Source organism: Convolutriloba macropyga, chromosome 3, assembly GCF_964194025.1.
Source record: "Convolutriloba macropyga chromosome 3, txConMacr16.3, whole genome shotgun sequence".
NCBI lineage: Eukaryota > Metazoa > Xenacoelomorpha > Acoela > Convolutidae > Convolutriloba > Convolutriloba macropyga.
Genome location: NC_134470.1, coordinates 73,149,737 through 73,169,647, shown reverse-complemented (window position 1 = coordinate 73,169,647; position 19,911 = coordinate 73,149,737). Strand labels below are relative to the sequence as shown.

General features: G+C 37.3%; 1 protein-coding gene across 2 annotated transcripts in view; it reads left to right on the top strand.

Moving 5' to 3' along the window:
• The window catches only part of LOC142336439 (uncharacterized), a 44,524-nt gene that overhangs the window by 8,128 nt on the left and 16,485 nt on the right, over positions 1 to 19,911 (top strand). The window contains exons 1-3 of one of the 2 annotated variants that reach the window (XM_075385275.1): positions 2,401 to 2,468; positions 3,697 to 5,819; positions 9,088 to 18,977. In XM_075385275.1, the coding sequence (XP_075241390.1) occupies positions 3,716 to 5,819; positions 9,088 to 18,977 (11,994 nt within the window). In that variant the 5' untranslated portion in view covers positions 2,401 to 2,468; positions 3,697 to 3,715. Of the gene's footprint in view, positions 1 to 2,400; positions 2,469 to 3,696; positions 5,820 to 9,087; positions 18,978 to 19,911 lie in introns of those variants that run through there. The other variant, XM_075385274.1, reaches the window with a different exon arrangement.

Genomic DNA, 19,911 nt, shown 5'->3' with positions numbered 1-19,911 from the left:
CCGGTTATCAGCAGAAAAGTCTTGAAACCTCTGAGGCAAACGATTTTGAGATTTTGAAAAACTATGGCTTACTGTGACCTAAAACGTACAGGTCTTCTTCTCTTTTCTATGTATTGGTATAGCTAATTAAAATGTTCACCTGAAAATCCGTTTACCGAAATATTATCAGCCAATAGTTAACAAAATATTCTGAATATAAGCTCTAAAGAGTGTTCTACGGTCCCGAATAGGCCAAATTGTTTTTGGATGTCTTCCAGCTAACAAAAATTCTGAATGGAGAGTTCTTAGCAAAATTGATGCCATGCTAGAAAAAATAGGGACTGTTTTTACCTCAGAATAAAATTGTCGACTCAAAAACTAAAAACAAACCACTACTATCCCCTGGAGTTTTTTACATGAGATTTTCCTGGTAAAACATTCATTTGCAAATTTTTGCTCAAACTGTGGAATCGTAATTTCTATAAGATAGTGTGGCAGTTCAGAAAACTCATGTCTTATCAAAACATTTTTTGTCAAACGAGATAAAAATGCTTTTCTCTGTTCTATAGTAGTTCAATCTTGATCAAATTCATAAAACAGCTGTTAAATTTTTTTTCTCCACGTGAAGATAAGTTCCATAGGGCATCGCCAACTAGCCAAAAAACGAAAGCAGTTTTTCTCACTATATGATCCTAACATAACAATATTGTCAGGGCTACCTTCGTTGTCGTTTTTCGATCGAAATTGTCAATGTTTGTATATGGTTCTTAAAAAAAAGTATGTGGTTCTTAAAAAAAAGTTCGTATATGGTTCTTACTACTTTTACAAAGATCATGTATGACTCTTAGAAAATATCGAGAGATAAAGAATGAAAAAAGTGGCAGAGAGGGATACTAAGATAGTGATTTTTTATGTTTCCGATCATAAACTAACAGAATTCCCGTAAAACTGTTTAGGCATATTTAGGTATCGTTTTTACGACATCTCAAGACTGTATTCTATTTAAAAAATACCGTAAAAATTGATTAACAAGGCTAACGGTATACCTCTGATCTTTTTTTGACAGAGGTTTTGATCTGATAAAGGTAAATGTTTCACTGACATCTGCATAAATCAAAAATTTTCAATTACGTGTGCCAAAACTCATTCAAGTTGTTCCTGAATGCTTTTGTCAATGCGTTTTTTGTGAACAGCAATATTAAAAGTACTGATAAGTTTCGAGACCAAGGGCGACAAAAAACAACGGTACATAAAAAAGCAGGCTAGATAGCAAAACAAGAAATTTTCTATTTTTAAGATATAAATTGCCCCCTGGAGATTGATTTAATCATTTATTTCTGGTCGGAAATTTGGAAGACATTTACATGAATCGGGCAATTCAGGCGATGCAAGCATTCCTTATTCAGGATTTTAGTCCCGATTTTGTCTTTATTTCTAGTTTTGCCCATAAAAAAAGGTTTTTTCGCTGAATTTCATTTGCGTTAACTTTTAGAAACAAATTTTAAATCTGGTTATGAGCAGAAACGTTTTGCTGCCTCCGAAGAAAACGATTTGGAGATTTTGAAAATCTTTTGCTAAATGTAACCTGAAAAATTGAGCTTTTCGTGCCTTGAAAAATTGTGCCTTTGCTCTAAAAAATTGTTTTCTAGTCTGTTTCTGGGTATCCGACGGCGGGCTCGCCAAATATACAAAATGCAGTTTTTTTAAGCAAAATTGGGACATTTTGTTCACCAGAATAAAACTATTCCCTCGCAGAATGTCAGCCTCTACTTTCCCTGTTGCAGTTTTTTATTGAACTCTTTAGCAAACGCGAGTTTCGTAAGTGGATTAACGCAATTTGAGCTCGAAATCATTAAAGCAATGCAAAAATATCTTTGCCATGAGGTTCACCATAATGCAGTCGGCAATAGCTGACCTGAAAAACCGATCAACATCTCGGCCTAATATTAGGGGCAATCTAGATACTGGCGAAATTGATAAGAGCGATAATTTGAACTACTCTAGACCTCAATAGTGAGCTGACAACAAATCAGTAATTTGAAAGTAATAATTTAACGTTGTGCACTGTCGCCGTTTTTTTGTTTTAAAAAAACATGTAAATTGACTTTGGTTTCTTACTGTTCACCGTTATTTGCTCAGCGTCTCTCCAAATTCCTATCTTTGAACAATTTTTTAAAGGAATTCAGCACCCACGGTCATACAACATATTTTAATTTTATGAAGAAATTAAAAAAACTGCATTTTTTAACTAGCGCTGTTGATCCAGCTTTCTTAAAAAGATAATGTTCAATAATTTTATGAAATTGATGTTGAAATGAACCACTACCAACACTCAATAAACAAAATTATGAGGTTTTGTGAGACAAATATGTATTTGAGACAACTATGGATCTCGCTTTCGAAACTGGCAGAAAATGATGAAAGAAAGGTGACGTGATTACGCAGAATTGTTTGGATCACGCTTTGTACAAAACGTTTTCAAATTAAAGGTCAGAAACCAAAAAATTGTATCAAGTGAATGAATTAACCTTGAAAATGAAAAAGGCAAAAATACACAGATTCTAGTTGCTTCCTGTTTTTTTTATTTTGGAATGCGTGATTTTATTCTTGCGTTTTTTGCCCTTAGTTATTTGATAGCGTTTCATTATTTTATAGATTTTTGAAATCTCAACTGATCTTGAAATTGTTTTTTCGTCATTCTTCGTACCATAATTTTTCCCCTGCTAAACAAAAAAGCTAACCACCGACTTAATTTTTAGGTTGACTATTTCATTGCCCGGGTATACACCTTAAATTAGCAAAGTTGAATTAAACAATTGATACCAAAAATGAACTTCATAGTGAATAAATGAAGTTTTAGTATAAAACGGATCATAAGAAAATTAGCAGAAAAATGAAAATCATGGAAATTTTTTTGTGCCTGCAAGACAAAAAGATTTTCGTATTCAAACTAACTTAAGTCTTTGTGCTCACAATGGCATCATAGTTGGCATACGGTGGTGGGGAAGTTCAAAAGACTCAGAAAAAAGTCTTATAAAAGCTAATTTTGTCAAACAAAATAACTTCAAAAATGCTTTTCTGTGTTCTAAATTAGATCGATTCCGATCACCTTAGTACGTTTCTCTTTAGTGTTTCTACTTTACGTGGAAATTAGGTGTAAACCGGTATCACCAATTAGCAGAAAATATTGTTAGCTGTTATCTTCGTTTATCATTAACTGTTCCAAACCTTCGGTATACTTAGCGTTCCATGGATAACGCAATTTTGGCACCAACTCCAGACAAAACGATGGGCAATCTATTATTTAAATTTTCCTAGAATCCTGCAAGAAAAAAGTATTATTTATACTTTTATTATCGATTTTGAAATAATACTTTGTCAAGCGCATTTTGACTTTCTTAGCAGTTCTTTACTCTCGGGTAATTTAAATGACGATTAACTTTGCAGGCCTTGGCACAAAATGCAAAAGTTTGCCAATGAAGAGTCTTCATTTAATTTAGTATAACACTTAGCGATTCTTTTCCGTTTGTGCCCCCCAGCTTAGTAAGTGAATATTAGTTGCAACCCCCAGACGCACGTGCCATATTTTTACATAATGATTTTCTAAGTAATGGAACGTGAGCTGTAATTGGGGATGTGTAACGTACTGGGGGGACGCAAACGGAAAAAACCCCACTTAACCTATTAATTTAACTTTTACTTAACTTTTCTGTTAAGGAACGTGCTGTTTGTGGTAATGGATTTGAGCAATTTGGTTGAAAGGGGTCGAGAGTATGGCCAACATGAACCCCTCACTAGACGCATTAAAACTCTTCTCAAGGATTACCCCGATGGACTCCCAGTACCCAAGGAGTTGCTTCAAAATGCGGACGATGCACAAGCTACCAAGGCATGTCTCTTCTTAGACCTCAGATCACACTCTACTGAATGTTTAATCAACTCCGAGTTAGCTCAATTTCAAGGGCCAGCCCTTGTATTTTGGAACAACAAACCGTTCAGGAAGTCAGATTTCGAGAATTTGTGTGAGTTTGGTGGCGGAACAAAGTTGAACGATCGAAAAAAGTTGGGAAAGTTTGGTTTGGGCTTCAATTCCGTTTACAACTTGACTGACGTTCCCCAGTTTGTAAGTGACGGGTACTATTGTATCCTGGATCCACATCAGAAGTTTTTGAATGGACTGCGTGGTGTCCAATTTCCTCTGACTGATTGCGACGACGATGGTGTCTTTTTAGCCGATTTAATTAAAGGACATTTAGAGCCTTTTGATAATCTTTCTGGTTTTCCTCTCGAAAAAGTAAAAAATGGGACGCCTTTTGAAGGAACTATTTTCCGATTGCCTTTACGAACAGTTGAACAAATCAAATGGAGCAAAATTAGTGACAAGGAATACACTTTACAAAGCGCGCGTGAACTGATAGAAATGACTAAGTCATACGCAGATCTGTTTCTTCTATTCCTTCAGTTCGTAAATGAATTTGACATTTCAATCATCCATCAAAGCTTCTCTGTCGAAAAAGTAGCCTGTTTCAAGCGAACTTTTGTTGACGGGTCAGATCCCAGCATGGCTCGAGTGTTGTTCCGAGAAGATGAAATTTTTCGGAGCAGCTATGAAATTGTAATCGAGGAATCGATTGCAGAGAAAACTTTCTTCTGGGATATATTTCTGTCTGTACCTGGACTCAGATCTGAGCTAGATGGTACTCGATGCGTTGGAGCAATTGCATTCCCATCTAATGATCTAAAGTTGGAATCGAATACCAACAACCGTCTCTTGTTCTGTTTTCTGCCCCTTCCCCATCCCCCTTCTACTGGACTTCCATTTCTGGTCAATGGGAGCTTTGCAGTCACTTCGTCCAGACGTCATCTGGAGCTGGATGCTGTTGACGATAAGAGCGATCAAAAGAGAATCGAAGGACAGTGGAATCGAGACATCCTGCAACATGCAGCAGCTCCTGCATTGTGTGATGCTGTTCTCGCTAAATCATTGGCCCACACACAAGATCAGTTGTTCAACCTTTTCCCGAACTATGCCAACGAGACAGACCAGCTAGGCCGGATTCTGTCTCATACATTCTATCAGAAGTTATCGAGTGACCCTGCGATGAAAGTGTTTCAGTCTCGGAAAACAGGAGAGCTCTTGGCATTTACAGATGGACGATTCGTTGTCATTTCAGATGATATTCCTGAGGATATTAGAGCTAGTTTGATGAACTGCGTGGGTTATTCTAGAAGTAGTCATATATGGTTTGCGCTACCAATTAATGTACAGATAGCCTTGAGACATTTTAATGCAGAGCTTCTTAAAGAGAAAGAAAAAAGTTTTCAGTATTTTCTCAACGATCTGATTGTCAATGCTGAGCTGCTGTTTCTTCACAACAGATCTGATTATTTGAAGATCATAAATCATGCATTATTTCTTAGATACCAGAATCTTGAGATAAAGAAAATTTTGACAACAGTTCCCTGGGTCGCAGTTAGTCCGTACAATGATAGCGAAATAGTTATGAAGATACCAAATCAACTAGTCCATCCAAATTCAAAAGTTGCTGAAATTCTTTATTTCAGTTCAAATTTCTTCCCCTCAGAATTGATGAAGTTGACCGAGGAAGAATTGTCGCTAATGTGTCAGTTATTTGGTATGAACAGTACAGTATTGCCCTCTGAAGCTATTCCGCATGTCATAGCCAATTTGAATTCGTTAACAATTGACGAAAACCCTTTTGGCCATTTGAAGCAGTATCTAGAACATTTGAATTTAAACGAGCGGTGCTACAACAGAGATCATGCTTTAGCTGAACTCGTGGTCAAGGATCTACAGATTCCCAAATTGCAGACAAGTGGTTAGTATTTGCTTTCATTTAACTAAATAATAGTTCTTGGATGGTATTTTTTAGAAGTTGTTTCCGATGAGTGGTTTTGAAACTAATCGAAATTTTATTTTGAGCCTCTTAAACGCAAGAAAAGGGAATTTTTATAGATTATGTGAACAAGAGTGAAAACGTCATTGCGAAAGACAAAAGTTGAAATCCCGACGTTCAAATTCTTGCCGAAGACTTTCTGGCAACTTAGTTGATTTTTTCTATAATCTAGTTTTCCCTACTTACTACCTTGATTTGAAAATCGTGTTTTGTCAATGCTTTTCTAATCTATGTCTGGTTTAGACGTTTTCTTTTGAATATTGCATTGTTCTTCGTAAGTTCATGAAAAACTATAAGCGGTATAAAAAAAGTAGTAAATCTGGTTAATCAAATCCGTCCCAATGTTCCATTTTGAGCTTTTCGAGAAATGAAATTAAAGCAGTTGCTGCCTGAGAGAAGTCAGATCGAGTTGAAAAAGCTGAATAATTAATACTTCAAATAGAATGTGGCCTGTTCTGCTATCGACATTAACGTAATTAGTTTGCGCCAATTGAGTGAATTTTTGCGGGAGTCGTTGAGACACTATTGCGGCCAATCATTCTAAGCTATGAGGTTGTCAGGTAACTGTTCTTGGTTGATTTCAACTTGGTGCTTAGGAAACTCAAATTTCATTCCCCAAAACCAAATAATCTCAGAGCTTTTTTGATGTTTTTCAACTTCTTAAACTTCAGCAGAAATGTCAAGTGCGCTTGAATTGAGCGTCTCTGCAAAATGTTGTTGACTGAGGGTACTCCATTGTCTCATTTGTAAAAGTAACAACGTCAACGTTGTTTTTGGTTTCATTTTTATCATAAAATTCAGTATCTGCTGTTGCCAATTCGTATGGGAAATTGAGTTTTTTTCCTGCTTCACGTAACATAATATCTCCCTAAAATCTTACATTTCGGGACTTAGTAATCTTCAAATCCCTCGAAGCTTCACATTTATATGTTACTTGATGATTCAAAATGTCAAACAGTTGTGTTTAGTCTCCCGGATATAGAAGAAGAAATTGTTATCCAACTGTACGTTCCTCACTGAATTTACTCCAATTGAGATCTTTTCTTTATCAAAAAATCATTGTTTTTATGGAAAGGCAGGTCATTTTTGTTTTATTTTCTTCCTTTCACGGAACTTCCAGTTCAACTTTTTGAGGTGTTGTTGATTTGCACTGAGAGATAATATTTTTTATGGAGAGATTCAAATGTGATTTCATTGGAAAGCCGTAGAAATTATGAATCGGTTGTTGGAGAAACATTTTGATTGATTTGATTTCTCGAGTAGATGTCGAGGTTTTATTTTCATTTTTCGTTTTGCCGTTTCTTTTTTCAATATTCAATAAAAAAAACTTATTTTTCTCACCTTTCCACATTCAATGTTCAATATGCTGATCTATTGAAAACCATTTTCAAATTACATTTCTTAAATCAATTTTCTAAAAATTATTTTTTTATGACGATGTGCTAATTTTTCATTTTTCGTTTTTTCTGGACGCCAGACCGCCTGAACTCGAATTAGTTTTCATTGTTCGTTTTTTCTAGACGCCAGACCGCCTGAACTCGAATTAGTTTTCATTGTTCGTTTTTTCTAGACGCCAGACCGCCTGAACTCGAATTAGTTTTCATTTAAACGATCTTTTCTTGGTTTTCTTTAACTTTGATTTAAATGCAAGAATTTTTTTTGAGAATTTCGAGGAGAATAAATAATAAAGATGCTCAAATAATAAAGATGTACAATTTTTTGAAGAACGTTTTAAATTCAATTGAAATTTGAGAGATTTACAAAATGTTAAAAAAAAGCTAAAAGAAATCTCAGCTAAGCTGTCATTCTTGAAAAAAACGCAAGCCTTGCAAATTTCAATTTTCAAATAGCTTGTTGGAATATTGTCTGGCTGTTCTTTCCTCAAAGGTAAGGTATATTTTCCAAAAAAAAACAAATGATTTTGTGTGAACATATTTGTTCGCACGTTATGACTTTGGAAACATTCATTGCTTTCTGTGGATTTAACATCTACCACAAATTTTGTTTATTAGTATTCCAACTAAAGCCGCAGATTATTTGTTAGATGCAAATTATTTGAATGAGATGCTTCCAAGTTTATTTTTGTTTTTAAAACTATCGATTGTCATCAAATAAAAAATTAATCAATGAGAATCAAAATTTTCACAATGAGTTTTCTTTTTTCGTTCTCTCTCCCTTCCACATATGATTTATTGTCAGAGTTATTGACCTCCTGTTTTTAAAGTTGTCATTGGCATGAAGGTAGCAGGTTGGTTGAAAAAGTTATTTTAGAGAACTTGCAAAATGAAAAAGAATTTTTTAAAAAAAAAGTTCTTTTGTCAATGAGGGCAAAAACTTTGTCCAAGCGTCACCAACCTTTACCTAGAGGAAAAAATGTTTTGTCTTGTTTTGGCTATCAACGTGTTTTCAAATCCTCCTACTAGGCATCAATTCCCAATTTTGCTCAGCGGAAAACCATGAAAGATTATTTTGCAATAAGTTTTGAGATTTTTTTGGGAATTTTTTGAGCTTTAGTTTTTTGGAAAGTGGAATGCAACAATTATTCTGACGTATAATGAGCAATTTTATTACTGGAGACGCATAACTATGGACGAAATGCATACATGCATAAATAAAGATGCACATTTTCGATAAACAGTTTTCGGCTAACATGTTTATGCCAGTTCGGTAAATGTATGTGACATTCAGTGGTATCCGCTTTGGCAATTCCAATGGGGTCCTATTTTGACGTTACGATATATCGCCTGGTAATGACGCTGACTAAAATAAGTGACTCTGACCTATATTTCTCTCAATTTGTTTCGAATAATAATATAGTTTTATAATAGAATAATTTTTGGAACCTCACAAAATTTTGTTTAAATCGCCGATTTTGTCGAATTTTATCCGTACAAATTTTTTAAGGAGGCGGTTCCCTTTTAAATAGTTTTTTGTTCGACAGCCAAAAATCTATTACGGATTGGTTACATGGCAATTTACCCAATGCCGTTATACCCAATGCACTGTGCGATATTTTCGTTCAATAATCCGAATACAAATTAACGGTCGCTCTTACATATTTTAACACTGTTTAACTTACTCGTTTTACTATATATATTGGCCACGTAATGAAAACTTAGAGCTCATTTTTTTCGATGTAGCACAATTTCTAAGACTTGTTTTTGTTTGTGCAATCTTGTGTGCGATTTAGGCGAACTGACAAAAGTTGAAGCAAATCGAGTCTATCCGATAGAACTGGAGCCAATCATTGGTTACATCTACCCTGCGTGTGACTTTTCCCAGCTGGGAGTTTATCAAAATTCTTTCGTGGATAGACAATTGAAGTTGTACAAGAATGCATCGTTGCAGGATGTGTTGCAGAACTGGCGAATGTTGATTGCAGATAGTTCTAAGTTATTCAGCACAAAATGTGAGCAAATTGCAACAATTGTTGACTACATTGCTAAATCTTGCTTGAGCCTCATAAATCAAAAAGCAGTTAGAAAAGTTCTGAGTGAAGAAGCGTTGATCCCGGCATCTGTCAATGATATCTTTTGTACCCTTAATGAGGTGTGCATCGATCATAAAGCCCCCGTTCTCGATGGGCATCTCTATCGTATTAATGTTTGTCTGACACTAACATCTAATACCTCAAGTTTCTTCAAACAACTAGGTGCTGTGGGTTTTTTCAACTCAAACAAGTATGTGGAGGTCATAAATAACATTCAAGCTCTTGAAACTGAAACCCATGTTGAGCAATTTTGTAAAATTATAAAGTTTTTAAAAGAGAAAAATATTACGTGTTCGAAGCTCCCCGATGAAACAGGCGCAATGCAGAACAATGATAAACTGTGCCTGAATGATTTCCATTTAGCTGAAGAGCTGTGTGATCTCAAACCACTCTATTGTCACAAAATTGTACCTCATTATCTAGCGACATTCTCCGGAGTGAGAACAAAACGAGCAATGTTAGAAGTATTAAGTAGCGATCCATCTTTCGAAGCGTTCTCACAGGAAGAAACTCTTTGCAATCGCTTGAGACGCATTGCTGAGAATTATTCAAGTAATATGGATGTTTTCAAGGAATTGATTCAGAATGCGGATGACGCCAAAGCTTCTCAAATTCATTTTATCCTGGACGAAAGAGTTCTGGAAAAAGCCAGAGTTGTGAACGATAACTGGGAGAAGTTGCTAGATCCAGCGTTGCTAGTGTTCAATGATTCCTGCTTTACAACTGAAGACATCGAGGGAATCAAAGATCTTGGGAAAGGTTCGAAGGCTGACAAAAAGGAAAAAATTGGACAGTTTGGTATAGGGTTCAGTTGTGTTTACACATTGACTGACTTCCCTTGTCTGTTGACGCAAGTTGACGGGAAGGGAATGGGCAACTTGTGTCTGTTTGATCCCACCCGTCAGATTACCCAAAGGCGTGGTGGAAAACTCAACCTCAACAAGGACAATTTGAATAACTTCCCAGACACGTTTAACTGCTTTCTAAAAGAAATTCCTGATTTTGACGCTACAGATGGCAAGACTATGTTTAGGTTGCCCCTGCGACAAAAATCGTCTCCGTTGAGGAAACAAGCGATCACGATTGATCAATTTAAGGCGACTCTCTATCAACTTTCAAGCCAGATTCCAAATTACCTCCTATTTCTCCAAAACATCAACAAGATAAGCATCTCTCATGTTCAGCTAGCGGGTCAAATGTACCTTCTGAGATCTGTAACAAAACAAACAGAGATTCTGTCGGGAGCTGAACAAATATCAATCTTCAATGATGGAGCAGACAATCAGTTGTTAGGCAAGTGGATTGTTTGTGAAGAGAAACACTCCCCACAGAATTTGCCCTTAATTGTGAGGCAAAACTCGATTGATCGTAAGTTGCCATGCTGTGCTTCCGTTGCCTACCCGTTGTATTTGGATTCCAGTCTCCGCAAACAGTTATTAGCAGTGCCTGGCGTGTGGTGTTTTCTCCCTTTGGACGGTGTAAGTTCTCAGATCAGAGGTAGCAGCTCAAAAGTATGGCAAGAGGGAACGGGATCTGCTCTTCCAGTAGCTGTAAACGCTTCTTTTCTCCTGGACGAGTCCCGAAAACGTTTGTCTTTGGATATAGCTGAGACCAGGGGCGCCTGGAATGCATACTTGTTGGAATATTTTGTGGGCGCAGCGTACGCTTCATTGGTAAAGTTTTTTATTAGCACAATCCAGAAAAACACAAAAATTGACAGCTTTAATTCAATATTGCCTCAGCAAAAATTTTCTGCAGTCACGGCACAGAACTCACTGCCTCGTTTGGTCTGCAAGGGTTTTCTGAGGTGTCTTTCAGTTTATCCGTGGATTCCAAACGTTTCTCTCGACAAAACAATTGTCAGTTTTGAAAGTTCCAATTCGGTTCTAAATTTTGTCGTCGGAACACCAACGGATAAAATCATTTACAACATTTGTTCCAAGCTTGATATTCATCTAACTCAGTTTGAGGCCAGGTTCACTGATTACTGGAAGCAATGTGGCCTAGCTTTGAACCGTCTTAATGCTGCCAGCCCTCTGCATAAATTAACGCAACACCCGCATTCAGAAACCAAAAGGATCGAAAATTCTGTTTTTGGATCTCGCGAAAACCTAGTTGTGTTTTTGAACTGGAGCGCCAACTTTTTGTCAAAATACGAGAACCCTAACAGTCTGCCTATCTTTCTGTCTTCAGATGGAATCTTGCAGCAAAATACATGGAAAAAACTGTACAGCAGTCAAATGCATATTGCCGACATTTTCCCCCGACTTCGCCATCAAATTCTCGACTCAGAGGTTGAAAAGTCTCTTAGATCTTTGAAGATAACGTGCGATTTGACAATTGATGAATTTCTTGAATTAATCAAAACTGATTTTGAATACCTCGTGCGTGGCGAGAAGTTGAAATTTAGCGATGTTGATGCTATTGACGCTAATTGGATCAAGTTAGTTTGGGAATTCTTAACTTTACACGAGAAGATTTTGCTGTCCAAATGCAAAAATGTGTTGGCTAATTTTTCAATCTTAATGTGTCACAACAATAGCGGGGAGGTGTTTTTACTTCCTCTGAACTTGGGAAAATGTGAAGTATTCCAAACCCTAGAAAGTGTGAACATTGGGCCTGTGAGTTTGAATTTGAATGGTTACAGCTCTTTCTACGAGATAGACGGATGTTTAAAGGAAAACAGAACCAAGAGAGCCGCGTTTGTGAAACAATTTATTCTTTCTGCTAATCTCACTGTCACTGATCACATCAACATTTTATACTTAGCGAGCAAAGAGTGTAACTTTGAATCGTTTGATGAAAATCTTCGAAAACAGTTGTACACTTACTTCAGAGACTCCTTTGTTAACAATGAAGCCCTCTTTGACGATAAACTTCTAGAGAAATTGAAAACCCTTCCAATTTTTACTTTAATTTCGGGAGGAACAAAATCACTGAGAGGCGAAATTGATTTAGTAGCAATTCCGAGTGATATACCAAAAGGAGGTGTCAATTTCTCTTCACATCCGAACTTTGTTTATCAAGAGATCGGACGCGGACTCAACTTACAGCGTAAAATTGGTTTTGCTGTCCAAATTAAAGCCGAATTCTACAGCAATTTTCTGATACCTGAGCAATTCCCTTCGATGTCAGAAATTCAACTCAAAACGCATCTGATGCACCTTGAAACAGAATTGAAGTCAATGAACGGCACCGAAAGACAACAAATTGCAGATGCGTTGAAAGCATCTAAATTTCTACTCGACTGTACTGGTAAGCAGCAACTTCCCGCTGATGTATACCAAGATGAGTTGCGAAATGTGATTGGGTACCAACATCCAACATGCAATTTCTGGATAATCGGAATTACAGAAACCAGTATTTTGAACAATATTGTTAAGTTCTATAAAACTGCCTCATTCGACGATATAATGAGCAACTGGCGAACTTTGATCGCAGATGATTCGAAAACATTCGATCGCAAGTGTTCACAGATAGGAGAAATTATTACGTATTTAAAAAGACTTGATTTGCAGGCGGTGAAGAGCGTTTTCGTAGACTTTCTCAGAAATTCAAATTTGCTACCTGCGAACAATGTTGAAAGGTTTTGTTCAACGTCTTTGCTTTGTCTCAGTGACTCTGCTCCCGTTTATAATGGACAATTCTACCGTTTGAATGCTCATCTAGCGAAAAACCCGACCATTAAAAGTTTCCTCCAAGATTGTGGAATTGTGGAGTCATTCGAAGATGCGGATTACGTAAATTTTATTAATGAATTGCCTGAAGTGGAATCAGAAATCCAAATGGAACAAATTTTGACTATGTTGCAATCTTTGGGGAAAAACAGTGATGTTAAAAAGCTCCCCGATACCACTATGGTTATGCGGCCTGTTACGGATCTGTGTTTAAATGATTTTGAATTAGGTCCAGGTCTGTTGGAAAGTTCGCTTATTTTTAGCCACGAGAAATTGCCCCACAAACTATGCAAACAGATTGGGGTCAAAACTAAGAGAAGCAAGTTGCAAGAATTGAACAGTTTTTCCGGCTTTGAACCCTTTTTCCAACGTGAAGACCTCATTCGACGACTGGCGAGAATCGCTGAAAATTACTCAAACCCTATGGACATTTTCAAAGAGCTCATTCAAAATGCTGACGACGCAGGAGCTTCAGAAATACATTTCATTTTAGACGAGCGAAAGCATAAAAAGAAGTTTGTCATTGGAGATCGCTGGGAGCAGTTGTTGGATCCGGGGTTGTTGGTGTTCAACAACACCTTCTTCAGATCCTCAGATGTAGAAGGAATACAAGACCTTGGGCACGGGTCCAAAACTGACGAGGCTGATAAAATTGGACAGTTCGGTGTTGGGTTCAATTGTGTCTACAGCTTGACAGATTTTCCATCAATTCTGACCCAGGTAGATGGCAAAGGACTCGGAGATCTGTTTATGTTGGATCCTTTGAGAAATATTGACAAGAAAGGTGGAGCCCGAATTAGATTAAGTCAAGACTACCTGCAAGGCGTTCCAGATAGCTTTAAGGGTTATCTGAGAGAAATTTTGGATATGGATGCCGCTATTGGCCGAACAATGTTCCGGTTTCCTTTTCGCACACAGAAGTCCAAACTGGGAGTCAGTGCCCCCTCAATTTTGGTTTTTAAAGACACTCTGCACGAATTGGCGAGAAAAGTTCCCAACTTTTTGGTGTTCCTTAATACTATCCGAAAAATTCGCGTCTCAGAGATTGATATTTCTGGAACTTTCATAAATATCAGTTCCCATATTAAAAGAATGAACTTATCAGATGAGCAAAAACTCAACAGCTTCATGAAGCGCTCTCTCTCAAAGCTCACTTCTGCATGCGAGCGGAACTTAATTTACAGAGTTAACATTATTGATGATTCCAATAGCACCGAACATGTTGTCTCCTCATGGATAATAAGTCAGCAGAACGGCTCTGATTATCACATACCAAATTTATTGGCAAATCGACAATACTCGACAATCATCAAAATCAATCAGAGTGCGGCTGTTGCCCTACCAATTGAGTCATCGGAAGCTGGTCTCAAAAACAATCAGTTTGATAATTATAATCCTGGAGTCTGGTGCTTTTTACCATTAGAGGAAGTATCGGCTCAGGTGAGAGCAAATTCGAAAATTGTTCTACCTGTGGCTTTGAATGCTCATTTTCTGCTTGATGAGTCTAGACGAATGATTTCACTTGCGACTAATGAACCCAAAGGTGCCTGGAACCAACATGCACTAGAGCACTTAGTTGCACCTGCTTACAAATACCTGATAATGGATCGGGTCAGACTTTGGGACAGCTCAAAGACCTCCTTCAGTCTTTCAAACTTCGAACAACTTTTTCCGAGCTCATTTGCCGCTTCTAAAGCGGACACCGATTCCCCGTCCATTGCATTTCACGTGATCAGAGGTCTTTTGAACGAACTGAGTAACAAAAATTGGCTCCCAGTGCTAACGTTTGAATCTGAATTGATCATGTTCTGCTCAGAAACTCAAGTTAAAAATTTTGTGCCTCCATTCCCGGACAATGAACAAAATAAAGCAATCTATGAAATATCAAATAACTTGGCATTCAATTTGACTCAAATTTCGCCCAGTGTGAGAAATGTTTGTGTGGAAAACGGACTACAGCTGAAAAATCTTGAACCTATTGATCTGGTGACTCAGCTTCATCGGCTAAAATTTAACACAACTTCAATTGACCAATCCGTATTTCGATCTGTGGAGAACTTGGTAATTTTTCTGGTGTGGTGCGTAAAAGCTATTATCGAATTTCCATTCCCAAAACAACTTCCAATTTATCTCACCGCAAATAACTACCTCACAAAGGCCAGCGAGGTTAATTTTTACAGTAGCTGTTTAAGTGTTGCTTCTATTTTCCCACCACTGCAGAATCAGATTATGCACCCTGAAATTGAGTCGCGATTGACAGAACTGGCTGATATAACAAAATTAATGAGTGTTAAGGAATTCCTATCTCATTTGAAGACGCACTTCCCGCAGTTATGCGAGGGACGAACAATAGAGCTAAGCGAAACTGAATTTGGTGGCTTTTGTTTGTGGGTTCAACATGTATGGGACTTCCTTGCCCATTATTCTGCAGAAATCTTCGAAAATTATGCAAAAATTCATTTCAACGATTTGACGATATTGCTGTGTCAGGACAAACATGGCAACAATAACATGAAGCCTATATCTTGCGGAGAAAACGAAGTTTTTGTCAATTTTTCTACACTAAAAATTGGGTCTGTCGGAATAAACATTTCAGACTTCACGAGTTTCTACAAACTTCATTCCTGTTTGAAAGAAAAGCTAATGCCTCGGTCTGATCTCGCTGCCGGGTTTGTACTCTCGGATAACTTAACTGTCGACCAGCAAATCAATGTTGTTCATAAAATCAAAGACGACATGACAAAAATACAGGAATTTCACAAAGTGCAACTTTACGAGCACTTCAGAAATTCGTTCACCAACGACGATCAATCAGTCAGCCTTTCATCTTTCAACAAATTGAGAGAGGTTCCAATTTTTGAGATAATTCCAGACAGCTTGGAAAATCTTTTGGGAGTCATGAGAGTTTATTCTATACCTTCTAACTTGCCAAAAGCTGGATTGAAGTTGACCAAAACTTTAGCTGACAAGTACGTTATTGAAGAAAATTGTCCGAGTGGTTGCGAGTTTCAGAAGCGTCTTGGAATTATTGCGAAAACAGTGGAGCAGTTGTATGTGGAAACCCTTATACCGGTAATGTTTCCGAGGTTTGAGTTTGAGGACCTTTCCTTGCATTTAGAGTTCTTGGCCTCTCATTTGAACACTTTGAGCCAGAACGAGCAATTGTCACAGGCCATTCTGCAGTCTTTGAAAAGCAGTGCATTTATCGAAGATGATACAGGTGAAAAACACATAGCAGGTTATTTCTTTGACCCTTATTGTGTATTATTCACCATCTTTAAGGAGAGGCAATTACTTTTAGAAAAATATTGGCATTTTAAACCTTTACTAAAGCAGTTTGGGCTGAAAACTGTAGTCAGTGAAGACAATTTTTGGAACTTCATCACTCTTTATTCGGCAAACGAGGTGACTATGAAGGAACAGGTGTTTGAAGAGTTTTTAAAGGCGTTCAGGATCTTAGGTTCTAACAGTTCACAATTTTGTAAGATTGGGACGTTGCCCATATTTGAGACAATAAATCATGAGTATCGGAAACTTAGTGATGTATTTCTGAACCATAATGGAGCTCTGGTGGAATTTATGGCGCCAGTTCTTACAGATTCATACAGCCAATTACTCACAGCCAAACCGGATGGTGGTCAGCTTAGCTTTTGGCAAATGTGGTCTCAACAAAACAACAACACAAAACCAAGTCCGGAACTGGTCATGAGCAACATTGAACAAATTCTTGCACGAAAAGATCCCACCTTTGATGCTAAAATTTCAAAATGTTTGAACTATATTGTCAAAGAAGCATCAAATAACGCATCAGTTGATAGAAATATCTTGCAGAAACTGTCAAAACTTCCATGTGTCCGAGCTAAAAATGGAACTCTACTGCCTCCTAAGCAAATTTGTTTGGTTTTCAAATGCCCATTGCACTCAAATGAAGACAAGAACGCCAATACAAAACCATTGTGCGAACTGGAATCTTATGTTTGCGAACCTACGGACACTTTCGTTACAAGTTTACCTCAATTGGAAATCTTGGGAGCAACTAAAATGGTGTCTCTGCAGCAAACTGTTTTTGCATTGGAACAGTTTTACAAAGAGTCTGTTGGGGCTGTTTGGGAAGGAAATCCAAACTTGAAAGGGTTCAAATATCATAACCTTTATCGCCATTTCAGGTTCTTTGCCCTCAAATCATCGAGGGAAGTTGCAGAATTAAGCCGAGAATGCCCGTTATACCTTAAAACACAGGACGGAAATCTCCATAACACAAATGAATGTGTTATCATTGATGATGATAAACTATTTGGTACAATCAGGAAAACTGCTGATGCTGGTGAACGACCTCAGGTGGAAATTTTTTCCCATTCCCAGATTCTAGATTTAAAAGCTCATGACTCGGTATTAAATGTGATGAAACGCTTGCCATTGCGACTGCGGCCTCGATTCTTGAAAGATATTTGCGATTTTACGATTGATGAAAGGACCTTCGAACCCCAAAATTTGACATCAGAAGCCTTCCAAGTTCAACGAATTGAATCCAAATTGGCAGACGATGAGATCTTGTCAAAGATTGCACATATCATTTCAAACGAGCGCCAAATCATTTCGACATTTTTTGAAAGGTGTATGACACGTGAGAGAGAATCAGTTGACAAAAATGTTCTGAATAAACTCAGAAACTTCAGCTTCATTCCTGTAAAAACAATATTCTATCGATACAGTCTGGATGTCAATGGATCTCAAATTCAAGGAACATTTGAGAAAAGTTTCGAATACATTGAAAACTTTGAGCGACCCACATTCATTTTCCACTACGAAGAAAATTTCGACGAACAGGCAAAAACCAGTTTGCGTACCGAGTTAGTTAGTGAGATGTTTTTGAAAATAAATTTCAAGCAAGATTCGAAAGTTATCGAAGTTATTACTAAACTTTTATTCTTGGATTCTGACGATACAGGCGCTGCTGAAAATTTGCTAATTTTGAGTTATCATCTCCCACCTTTTGCCTTGGACGAAACTTTCTCAAACCAAAACGAGAAACTAGTAGGATCTATCGTACCTTTCTCTGTTTATGCATTGATCGACCGTGACCCGAAACGCAAGTTCAGAAAAGGCGAAATAGTTGTAATCGAATCTATGGGTACAGACAACGACCCTGTGTACAAGTACGGGATGTTTGTTTCTACGAGACTTGAATCAAACGATAATGTTGACACAAACATACCTCCAGTTCTTATTATTCGAATTAGTCAATATTCACCCAAAATTACAGAGAAGCCGAGTGAAGTTGTTTTTGGTTTGAAAGAGAAGTTCGAAAGTGAGATGGAAAGTGGAAATGATCAATTATTGGCTGAACAGGAATTTGAGCGGGATGTGGAAGAACTGAAGCAGTTGATATGGGTCGCAGTTACTTCACAGAGAGCAGGCGATACTTTAGAAAGTAACATGAATAAATTAGAGAACCGTTTATTGCAGAGTATTCTGCAAAAATATCCTGACAAAGAGAAGCAGAAAATTCTCACCCGAACAGTCAAACAATCAATTGAAAGTGAGATGGAAACGAAAAGAAACAGAGCGACATCGAATGGCGAAGATAACAATGTGCACGGTCCTCACATTCAAAGTGATTGTAATGCGGTCGAGGAACTCATTTTAGAAAACTTTGAAAGAATGAATCTAGAAATTGAGACACATCAGCAACAACTGGCTACCACGTGTGAACGCCAGACAGGCTTTTCTAAAACTTCCAGAGAGAAGCTGGCTCTGCACAAACAGATTCTGCAGCAACCCCAGCCACACCCGCCCCTTGCAAGACTGTGGCTGAAACAAGCACAAGAACACGTGTATATGCTTGACAACTGGCCTACTGCTTCTCAAATTCCACCTTCATGTCGTAATTGGGCGCTGGATATATCAATGAAGGTTAGAATTACAGAAACTAAACTTAGTTTCCACTGTGATTACGTTGCAAAAATGCATTTGCTCGAGTAAGTTTAGTCGAGTTTCTTACTCTTATTCACAACCAACTTTTAAGAATAGGGTTACAATGCGCATGCGGGCATTTTTGCAGTGTCTAATAACTACGATAGTGCCAACTAGACCGAAATGAAAGGAATCCTAATTGCTGATTAATTTCACAAATGTCCCTAGCAATACTAATTGTGGATCCAGAAGAGAATTAGTGGTTTTGAAACTAGCCATATTACAGTTCAAACGAATAAATAAACCTGAATTGGGTGCCAGGTAGTTACTAACAGAATTCGATCATTAAATGTCACGCTAATTATATAGTCAAAGTCATGAAAAATGGTTACATTTACCCGTGAATACAAGTGACAAAATTAATGATTTTATTGTGAATAAATATGACCAACTATTTTCAGCATGTATAAATACGACCCATAGTGAAAATTGATTACGATGTATTCTCACTGCTGTCCCAGAAACTCCGAGCAAAATGCTGCTTTGCCCCGTAATGGTTAATTTCGTGCAAAATGGCAAAAATTTTTAAACTGGGAATTATAATTTCACCTGTTTTGAATGTTTCAGTTATTTTTTCTCAAAAAAGTTTAGGAATATTATGACTTCGCTTTTATGGTGACTTAAAAATCAAATGCAATTAAATTTCAAACCAAAAACAAGTTTCTCCGATAACGTTCCCGTCAGGCATACATTCTCTCTACGGATCCGATTATAGTGAAAAATGTGAATTGAAAAACAAGTTGTATTTTTACAATTAAGTTGAATTAAATATGTTGATTGAATTGATTTCAATTGATTTTTGTAGTAAGAATTGAGAAATGTAAATACTGAAAAAATGATGTTCAATATACAGGGGTGAATATTTTAATTTAAA